General features: G+C 37.8%; 1 protein-coding gene across 1 annotated transcript in view; it reads right to left on the bottom strand.

Annotated features, from left to right (window-relative positions):
* LOC104512601 (UDP-glucose:glycoprotein glucosyltransferase 2-like) overlaps positions 1–11,409 on the bottom strand; it is a gene marked incomplete at its 3' end in the record, with an annotated part of 53,432 nt that overhangs the window by 14,802 nt on the left and 27,221 nt on the right. The window contains exons 10-13 of the mRNA XM_010155652.1: positions 6,778–6,869; positions 5,037–5,187; positions 3,935–4,054; positions 1,347–1,432 (exon numbers count right to left, since the gene is read on the bottom strand). Of these exons, the coding sequence (XP_010153954.1) occupies positions 1,347–1,432; positions 3,935–4,054; positions 5,037–5,187; positions 6,778–6,869 (449 nt within the window). The remainder of the gene's footprint in view (positions 1–1,346; positions 1,433–3,934; positions 4,055–5,036; positions 5,188–6,777; positions 6,870–11,409) is intronic.

The following is an 11,409-nucleotide window of genomic DNA, read 5'->3' as shown; positions in this document are numbered from 1 at the left end:
TGACTCTGGTTGAATGTGGCAGAGCTTTATAAAATCATGACTGGCATCTAGAGAGCAGGAGAGACTGCTTAGTCTCTCTCCCAACTGTAAGAGCTACAGAGAATGTAAATGAAGCTATTGAAAGTCTTCTTACATACACCGTGTAGTTCAACTGTGAGAACACCTGGAGAAGAATACTGTGGGAGCTAAAACTTTCATGAATTCAAGGGGAAAACAGAAAAGTTTATGGAAGAGAAACCTATTGAGGGTTGCTAAATATTTAGAAACTACATCAGGGTTTGCAATTCTTTCATCTCCAAATGCATGAAGACCAGGAAAATACTCAGGCAAGGTAGCTGGCTGTCCTGTTCTTTTTATCATACCTAGGCATCTCCTCGTGGCTTGCTGCAGAGAGACTGACCTAAACAGACCTTTAGTCTGATCTAGTTTTGCTGCTGTTATGTATTAGAAAAGGCAAATTAGGTTCTAGGCTATATAATCCTCAAGGACTGAAGCAGCATTGTCTCCCAGGTAGTGACAAAACAGCAACAGATATCTCTGTCCTTCATTACTCTTTTTTTTTTTTTAAATTCAATGATAAAACCCAAAGAAAACCAAAAAACAATGATCAGAACTAGTAAAATTTTAAAGGAAAATTAAAACCCTCTAATTTATTGCAGAAACAAAAAGCCATTTCACAGGAAGATTTTAAATATTTATTAATTCATCTTGCTGAACCTTGGATCTGATTTGGACATGCTTATCTTCTTTTATAAACTGTGGAAATAAACAGGCACTTCTGAGCACAATTCATTTTTTCTTAAAGTAAGAATTCTCAGATCAAGAGATTGTTCCTCATAAGTGTCTCTTTCTCTCAAATGACAACTCAGAAAGTTGTTCAGACTCAGAAAACTGATTTTTAGAAATTCACAACTTGGTGAGGAAAATCTCAGTTTGGTCTTGAAGTATTTGTGTCATAACAATATTTGGTAATGCAACCTCAATTGAAAGGATTAAATTAAAAAACGCCCTCAAATCATGTTTTACTTACAGAATATTTTGCTTAGAACGTAACTTCACAAGGGTATCCAGTGGGACTATTTGACAAGGTCATTTTTTATCAGCCATTTGCAGTTCATTTTCCACACACTCAGGTATGTTATCCCTTGCAAAATATTTGCTTAAGAATACTTAATACCCAAGTAAGCTTAACACAAGTGTGTAACGAACGTGTCTTATTAGAATGTTGCTGCACTGGACTTCATTGGAATTCCCATCTTTGCCTAGCAGAATAGAAGATGAAGAAGAAAAAAGGAAAGCAACCTTCTTTTCAGGCTTTTCTTCAAGACTTTCACAGTTTTCCTTACCTAAGCGGTACATCATGATGATAGAATAATTCTGCCAGTTTCATATAATCACCTGTATCTTCTTGAAGAGGATCAACAAATAGTACCTAAAAAGTGAAAACACATTATACAGCCAATATTAATTCTTGATGTCTCCTCTAATTTTTTTTTCAGACATAAAATCTAAGATAATAACAGAAATGCACCCCAACTGTTTTCAATTTCCTAGAGCATTCATTGTAAGCACACATTAAGAGTATAAATGAGAATAACTTCAGAATTAATGAATTTGGACCTAATACTGACAACAGCATTTAACCATTTATTGAACTTCCAATGAAGTGATATCACTACTACTCTTTGAAAGGCTCTGTACCAGTATTTTATTAATTAACTTGATATTTAAATTCATAAGGATCTAATGCTGATTTTTCTTCCTTCAACTAATTGTATTCTGTTGTAAAAACCAAACTAAAGTAAATAATCAGAATATATTGACTTAAAACTGCAATTAAAAAATTAAGTATTGGGAATGAATTGTTCCTTCCTGTCTTGCATAGCTCTGTATCCACTCTTTCACTTACTGTAGCTTGAAATGTAAAATCAGATCTTTCAGGCATGCACAGAATCTGAAACTGGGATCTGTCTGCATAGGTAAATTATCCTTATGTAGATTTAATTATGACATCAATACCTTATTTATTCAGCTTTGTACTGCAACTCCCCTTAGAATCTGTAATTGCTAGAGTAGCTGAAATGCAGCAGAGTAATTTCAAAAATTTTGAACACTCCCTCTGCCTCAGATTATAGTAAAATGATACATTGCAGATTTCTATAATGTACCCTTTATATACATCTATGCCAATATTTAATTTTGAATACATAATGCAATCGACTTCGTATTACACACATCTTATGTTTCATTATAAACATCCTTTTTCTGTTACACATTGCTTGTATTTTGGTTGTCTTTTCACATACTGAACTTCATGTCCCTTGGCGTGGCTACATCAGGGGAGGAGGGAAGAATACGGATGTCATCTATTTGGACTTCTGTAAGGCATTTGACACAGCCCCCAAAACACCCTTCTCTCTAAAATGGAGAGATATGGGTTTGATGGATGGACCATTTGGTGGACAAGGAATTTGCTGGATGGCCACATCCAGAGGGTAGTGGTCAACTGCGTAATGTCCAGATGGAGACTGGTGACAAGTGGTGTCCTACAGGGGTCTATTCTGGGACCAGTACTGTTTCACGTCTTCATCAGCAACACAGACAGTGGAATTGAGTGCACCCTCAGCAAGTTTGCAGACAACACCAAGCTGTGTGGTATGGTTGACATGCCTGAGGGACAGGATGCCATCCAGAGGGACCTGGACAAGCTCGAGAAGTGAGCCTGTGTGAACCTCATGAGGTTCAAGATCAAATGTAAGGTCCTGCACCTGAGTCAGGGCAACTGCCAGTATCAAGACAGGCTGGGGGATGAAGGGATTCAGAGCAGCTCTGAGAAGGACTTGGGGGTACTGCTGGATGAAAAACTGAACATGAGCCGGCAGTGTGCGCTGGCAGCCCAGAAAGCCAACTGTATCCTGGGCTGTATCCAGAGAAGTGTGGCCAGCAGGTCGGGGGAGGGGATTCTGCCCCTGTACTCTGCTCTGGTGAGACCCCACCTGGAGTGCTGTGTCCAGCTGTGGAACCCTCAGAATGGAAAAGACACGGACCTGTTGGAGCAGGTCCAGAGGAAGGCCACAGAAATTATCTGAAAGAGTTGGGGTTGTTTAGCCTCGAGGAGAGGAGGCTCTGGGGAGACCTCACTGGAGCCTTTCAATATTGAAGAAAGGTTTATAAGAAAGATGGAGAGAGGCTTTTTATCAGTAGTAGTGACACTGTATTGATAAATCAAGGGGTAACATAGTTTTAAACTAAAAGAGTGAAGATTTAGATTGGATATGAAGAAATGAGGGTGGTGTGACATCACAGGTGGCATAGGGGAACAGGTCACCCAGAGAAGTTGTGGATGACCCACCACTGGAAGTGTTCAAGGTCAAACTGGACAGGGCTTTGGGCAACCTCATCTAGTCGAAGATGTTCCTGTCCCTTCCACCCAGACCATTCTGTGATGCTGTGATTCATAAAATTGCCTTTTGTAATTTAAATCAGCAAGAGCCATTTCCTTAACTACCTAAGTAATACAGAACACTATGTACAAAATAAAAAATAGGCTATAGGCATTAATAATTAGTATGCTTTATAACATACCCTTTTGTACCTCAGTTAACCATCTCTAAACCAAGAACAGTTATCATTACCTTCTCTCAGTGTACTATGAAGAAAATTCATTGACAGCAGTGAATTATCTATATGCCTCATGGACAGGAACAGAAAAGCTCCTGACAAAACTGTGCCCAAGTCCAATTCTGGAAATCAGAATAATGCTCACATACGACTCACTAGACAAAAGTATTTTCACTACTATTAGCAGACTCACATAGAAAACATGGAATTCTAACCTATCTTAACAACGAATACAGCATGTGTATTTGTCAATAAATTATCTGACCACATATTAATACATACACTATGCAAAAATGTAGTTCTCCAAACTTACCAAGTTATATAAATTGCGTCTGATCTGCTGTATAACTCCAGGAAAGGCAGGTTTTAGCAGTTCCTGATAGCTTGCAGGCCATATGCTATAGCTATGATCTTGTTCTACATTATTAACCCACTAAAACAAAGGCAGCATTTAAAAAACACACATTAAACATTGAGTAAAACATGTATGTATAAATAGAGATATTTTAAAATAAATGGTAGTCCTGGAAAGAGTAAAATTTTTATCTTATTTTTGAAATAGTAACAGCAAATAGCTTCTAAAATTAGTTGTTTTTTTTTTTTCTTTCAATCAAACTGTTCTGAGTTTTTATTTGCAGTAATAGTAAAACTAAATGGATGGACGAAGGAAAAAAGACCATTTATACTCTGCGTCAGGATGTGAATAAAACCATTTTCTAGAGTTTGGAAGCTACTTTCACAATACAAAGGTCATAACATATCACACAGATGTGCGTAACAGCATAACCATCTTGTAAGACAAACACAGTATTTATAACCCGCAGCATCACTTCAGATATATCAAAATAACTGATTTTGATTTGTTCTTCTACTGTTGCCTGTGCAAGCCTGTCTATACTTGGCAAAGAGAAGAGTGAAATATGGTTCTTTCAGGTGAATAAATTTTTCATTTCAGTGCCTTTTCCACTGGCATATACCCTTTGTAATGAAAACTACACATTTTGAAGGCGGCAAGAGGGCAGTCATTGGACAATTAGAAACAAAATATTTAAGCTGTCTGGTCATCATACTTGTAAAGTACATTTAGCAGTCTTACCTAATGCAAAGATACTATGTAGCTAGATTAATTGCTGTAAAGTCAGATTCTATAGCTATGAGTGTGCAACTACTCTTAGACAAATTCCACTTCTTTTTTAAACATCCTACATCTTAAAGTTTTAATAAAGTATAGGCTAGAAGAAATTACTTTATTGAAATATTGAAGGGATATCACTCTCCAAAAGTATTTTAGATTGCTTATCAATATATGGTCTGATGCCCAGTATTTCAATTACACTACAAAAAAAGATCAACTGTCCCATACATAGCATTATCAAATATGTAATATCCAAATAAATAACTGTTTAATTACTTACTATTATCGAAGAGTGACGAATATCTAGTGCATAATTGTCATCTGTAGGATGTATATGCAACCTCATCAATTTACTCAGTACCTCCTCTTTGATTCCAAGTTCATGAAGGCCATGCATCACTTTTCCTTCCAGTTTAAGAGTTTCTAAGATACTTTTTCAGGAAGACAAAACGCATAATGTCTACACAGAACTCTTGCCATGACACAAAAAGAAGAAATATTTCAAAGACTATTAGTGGGAGGATTATTTTTAATATTAAAAATAATTTTAATCTTCTCCTGCAGTCAAATAGCAAATGTTTTTGTTTTAAACAACATGGTAAATATACGTCTCCAAGTTATTTCAAAAGGAAATTATAACAGATTATACAACTCTCTTGTTCAGTCACATTTATTTTATATGAAGGAATTTCATCCATTTTCAGTAGGACGTGGCAGGACAGCAGCGCGGAAGGTTGCTTACTGCATTGTCCTGACTGAGGCGGAAATACAAGAGGGGAGTACCCTAAGAGGAAGCTTTGCAAGTGTGTAGAGAAGCCGGCAGCAAGTGATGGGGACACAGACAATCTCTAAGTCTGTGTCACGGCAGAACCCTGAAAACAACACAGCAGAAACACACAGCTACACCTCCAAAAGAAGACTCCAACAGGACTCGGGAACATTTGTTGCAATCTGAAAATTTGGTATGAGAATGGAAACAAACCTGAAGTACTCACCAGCAGAACAGAAAGGGCAAGATTTTATAAATGCCTTTATTTCTGTCTTGCTTAATTTTGAGTTTCCTCTATTCTGAAAGGTTTCTTCTAGAATATATTGAAATGAAACCTAGCACTAGCATTAAAAAGTACTATTAATTTTTGTATAATTGCCAAAAACTATGCAAGTGACTTCATCTCAAAACTCTGGCTGAGAAAAAAATTAAGTAAAAATTGTCAAATATAACTGCTAAAATGAAGAACGTTTAAGAATCTGCACAGAGGAGAAAAAAAAGACATTATGAATTAAAAAATAGAAAATAAAAAGTTTTAGACTCTAACAATTCATAGGAACATGAAAAAAACCTCAGCCTTAGCATCAGCAGATTTATTGATAGTTTGCAGGCCACCAAAGGCAATTTCGACATAGCCACATCTGTCCTCCTGTTGACAACATACAGAAGAATGCAAGGGAAAATGTTCACAGTTTATAAATGCTTGTATGAAAGAGGTGAGTCATACCCAAAATATTATAGTATAATTATACAAACTGGAAAAAGATTTCTTATACCAAAAAGTGTATTAGTTCTGCACTAACAGATCTTATTATAAAGGGTGGCCAGACACAGAATCACAAGCATGCCAAAAATAACCCAGTGGTGTGTTTCTAAATGTAATGCCTGCAATTTCTTGGTAATTTTGAAGAGATAGGGATGCGACATCATTTAACTTACTTTTTATAAAGTGCTTTTCCCACCCTTTTATACATACATGCTGGATTTCTTTCCTTTCCAAATTAAATTTACATGGTGTGTCATAAAATTGAAAGCAAATTAGAAAACATATTTCAAGAGATAATGCTGTTTTCAACTACTTATACAATGTTCACATTCAAAGCAAAACCGCTGCAAACCAGTATGCCCTCTACTGGAGTACTTCCTGGCCCCCAAAATGCAACAGATGAGATTATATTCTCCTGGTGATAGATAGATAATCTCCTGTGTTATTAGTAATTCTCTAATTGTCAAATGAAGTGTACCATCTTACCTAAAAGGATCATGAAAATCCAGGTCAATATGAAGGCCATTTAGAAATAAACGTGCTTCTCCAGGTTGGATTCCAAGTATTTCATGAAAATGCTAAAAATTAAAAAATACTGCTAACTTACTTAGGTATATGTCAACACTAACACACATACACAAAGATATATATGTTAAAAAAAAAGGTCAAGTAATTCTGCAAAACAGACACATCAAATCTCTTCCACATAATTTCTTCTTTTAGCTAAGTTTTATTGGTAAAAACATTGACAACATGCCTTTATCAAAGCTATTTAACAAACTTTCAGTGTACAAATACAAATGAAAATAGCTGATAATTCCTCTCCAGACAACCCTACAGTGTCCCTACTGTACAAGGTAGAGACAGGGACACATTCTCAGTGTCTGCCAACAGAAAGTGAAAATACACACAGATACCGAAATAAGGCCTATAAATCCTTTTAAAAATTACTCCTACATATCCATTCAACAAAGGGAGAGCTTAGGTGTGTCCTTCAGATCTCCACTTGACACTGGCTTTCTCAATAGCTTCACACCTTTCACAATTCCAGAAGATGTGTAGCTGCAATCGTTATGGGGAAATAGGAAAGGCAGATGAGAAACATACTGTCTCATCTAAGAAAGGGACCTTGGAAAAAACAGATCAGAAAGGGATAGCGTAGCATATCCTTGCTTTGCAAAGAAGATAAAAAATCCACAATAAATGGATACAAGAGGAAGTATTTAGGGAGTGAAGTATGCCTTAGCACTTTTTATTTCAGAGAGCTGTGAGGCACCACACTGCTCAATGTATGGTGGCTCTAGCAAGATAAGTAACAGGAGCAACAGCAGCTGTTTATTCCCGCTCACCCCATGAGGAGCAGTCAGATTTCCAGATCTGTCTTAATTCCCAACAGAGGAATGGAAAGCACAAAAAAATATGCAGGGGAAAAAACAAAACAAAACAACAAACAAAAAACCCCACCAAAACAAAAAAAAACACTGAGAAAGATACATTTTTTCCCCATTTAGCTCCCACTTGCTGAACACAATGAGTGTGAACAAAAAAATGGACTTTGAACAAAGCAAAATTGGAGCAAGCAACTCTGGCTGCGTATATTAATCCACTTATAAGCCTGCCAGTGAACAAATGAGAGAATAAACCAGGAAAACATTTCTTTATAGCCCACTAATGCTAAGAAATAAGCAGAAAGACTTAAATTTAGTTAGTTATCTATCACGAAAATTTTAGTAGGCATCTTAAAAATGGATGCCAGTGGGCTTTCAAAAATGAGGAGCATAAATGCATGGCACTACGTTTCCTGTGGTCAGAATACGAAAAGAAGAAAGAGATAATTTAATTACTTTCTTAATTTATAAAACTCCCTTTTTTCCCAAATATATACTCATATAAATTACAGAAATGGGATTTTTTTATCTGTATGTCTCAAAACTTGGTGCAGAAGCAGAAGGACTTGTATCTTTACAACTAACTGCAGCTTTGGATAGCTCTGGCCCAAGTGCAGGTCTTGGTATTTATCTCTGTTAAATCTCATACAACCATTAAAACCAGAAGTAGCAGCTGGTGTCTGGCACTTACATTTTTCCTACCACAGCTTCACACAGAATTACATGCCCTCCCAAGGTTTCACTCTACACATCCCTTCTAAGCAGCCAAAATTCATAGATGCCTGACAATTCCAAGTGCCCTTGCATCTGGTGAAATTTCTGATCCTTTTACCTACACAGAGTTTGATCCTGAGACGTGACCAAAACAGGCAGTTGGGACAAAATTAAACAGCCAGGCGCACAGTGATGAGCATCCTCTGTCCCAGGCAGAGAGGCACCCAATGTCCTAGGTACACCTGGATTTTTTCTGTAGTTAGCAAATCTAGCATGGATTACAGTTTTAATACCAGCATTGTGCCACAAAGCACTGTGACTGCAGAAAAATCCACCTTACTGCCACTGGACTCAAGGAGCAAACAATAAATATAGAGGATTACAGTCTCAATGAATCTTACCAGCATCCTCCAGGGCTCATGTGCAGATCTTGTGAGATCAGCAAGAACAGTGCTCCCTGAAGCACTGAAATCAGTATTTAGCATGAGACCTCTTGTCACTATTGAAAGCTTACTCGTCATTGTATAAGCCCAGATATTCATGTCAACACAGATGCTGAGAAAGACTGCAACTGGTTCATGTAGGTCAAAGTCCTAATATTAACTAAAATGAATGCAAGAACAATGGAAAATTTATCAGCCACTGGGTACTGAAACAGGAGTCTAAAAGGTTTTCAAATCCTTCAGTACTGCAGTAAGAAAAGAACTGAGCTGAATCAGAGCTGAGGCTCATTACACAATTTTGATGCTAGGCATTTCATTGTTCAGAAGAGCATCCATTTGCTGTAACAACTTCAATGGAAGGAGTATTTAGGCATCCAAGACTAGAATTTAATGCTGATAATACAGTATTTTCTTGTTAAAGTCTCAGCAAATTATTGCACAGGAAGTTGAGAGTTGTGTTGAATGAGATTTTATTTTTTCTTCTATCTGTAGCTGTTCTTTGTCTATTTCTTAGCTAGGTATGAAGTCATTACACCTAAATCACCGCATGCCTTTCAACTTTTAATACCTTTATTTCCTCCCATTGCATTTCCTATTCAACTTTCATTATCTTGAGAGCATCATCCAGTTACACACAGCATGAGTTCGTACCTCTCCCGCTGCTAGATGGATGTACTGCAGCTCAAGAATGCACATGCCAATTTATTGTGCTCTAGAAGCAGCGCTCAGGAAGTTTCCCTACTTTTATTCAACAGTTTTTAGCTTTTAGTTGTCTAAAGACCTGGAGCCTTCAGACTACAGGCAGGCTATAGTATGAAATTTAAACTTAGTGTGATAGGTGACTAAGATCCTCTTACACTTAATGTATTTAATGCAGTCATGGAAGCATAGGAGTGATTCAACTGACCAAGCCCATAGATATCCAGTGTCATTTGTTTCAGGATAAGGTACCTTGGACTGGAAAGTACAGGTCAGGCAGAAGGGAATGAATGTCTCTGTGGACACATTGACCTGACCTGCGTAGCTATCTTGGATAGCCTGCAGCATCTCAAGGGACATCAGAAATTCAGGTTTAGGCAACTCAATCATGCCCCAGAGAACAACCACTGAGAAAACTAGATTGTTTTGATGTCTCTTAACTACATCTTCATTGTCGTAACAGGAGTTTAGAATCACAGAAAAGTTTGGGTTGGAAAGGACCTTAAAGATCATCTAGTTCCAACCCCCCTGCCATGGGCAGGGACACCTTCCACTAGACCAGGTTGCTCAAAGCCTCATCCAGCCTGGCCTTGAACACTTCCAGGGATGGGGCATCCACAGCTTCTCTGGGCAACCTGTTCCAGTGCCTCACCACCCTCTCCAGGAAGAACTTCTTCCTGATATCCAATCTAAACCTCCCCACTTTCAATTTAAACCCGTTCCCCCTTGTCCTGTCACTACAGGCCCGTGTAAAAAGTCCCCCCCAGCTTCCTTGTAGCCCCTTCAGGTACTGGAAGGTGCTATAAGGTCTCCCCGGAGCCTTCTCTTCTCCAGGCTGAACAAGCCCAACTCTCTCAGCCTGTCCCCGTAGCAGAGGTGCTCCAGCCCTCTGAGCATCTTCGTGGCCGCCCTCTGGAATTTAGATACTATATAGATGTGTCTAAATGCAGACATCTTCATTTCAAACCAAATCTTAGTTACTTTTCCTAATCCTTATATTTAGTAATAATAGCCATTTTAATTCCTGATATACCTTTACTTTTTTTGGCATTTTGGGGAGTAGTTTTTTTTTTTTTACTTTTGTGTTAGCAGAGCTGAACTTTGAGAAAGACATTGTAAAGACTTCATCAAGAAACATGTGAAGTCCTGATAACAACACTCAGACTCTGGACAAACTATGGTCATCGTGGCTTCGTTTTGCTTTATCCCGACTATAACCCTAACAACAAAAAGATATAGGAAAATGTGTATTATCTCAGCTGTATACAGAAAGAAATGACGCAGTGTGCAGATACTGTGTTGTTTCCTTGAGCAAAAACTATGGGACTTCTCACTAGTTGAAGAACCAAGAAACATGCATAATGTTGAGCACACTCGAAGATCTCTCTGGAAACACAAGAATCAAACATGCACCCCACAAACAAGAAAGCTGAAAGGCTCAAGAAGGTGAACTGCTGGGATATGTGAAATGTATTTTCAATACACCAGTCCCATGCTTAATCACGTATGGACAAAAAAAAGCCCTATACAATTGTTTGCATAAGCGTTTACAAGGACGTAACACTTGAGCCTGTCACCATTTGGGCATGAAGTACTCAAGACTGGAAGACCTTCCATTAGTTTTGCATGGTGGAGAGCTCTAACACATTTATGTGAAATTTTTGCTACAATGGTTTGTGTCGTGGTTTAACTCCGGCTAGCAAAATAACATGAAGCCACTCTCACAAATCCCCCCTCTCCTCCTCCAGAGGCAAGAAATGAAACAAACTAAAATGGTTTGGTGCAACTGTATGAAAAAAACCCAGCATCCTTGCACATTTGTATATAAACAGTAGCATCTGGCTGGGATTTAATAGCCATTTGAAAGTACTTGC

Source organism: Eurypyga helias, unplaced genomic scaffold (assembly GCF_000690775.1).
Source record: "Eurypyga helias isolate BGI_N326 unplaced genomic scaffold, ASM69077v1 scaffold9217, whole genome shotgun sequence".
NCBI lineage: Eukaryota > Metazoa > Chordata > Aves > Eurypygiformes > Eurypygidae > Eurypyga > Eurypyga helias.
Note: the sequence above shows the minus strand (reverse complement) of the source record. Positions and strands in the feature narration are given on the sequence as shown.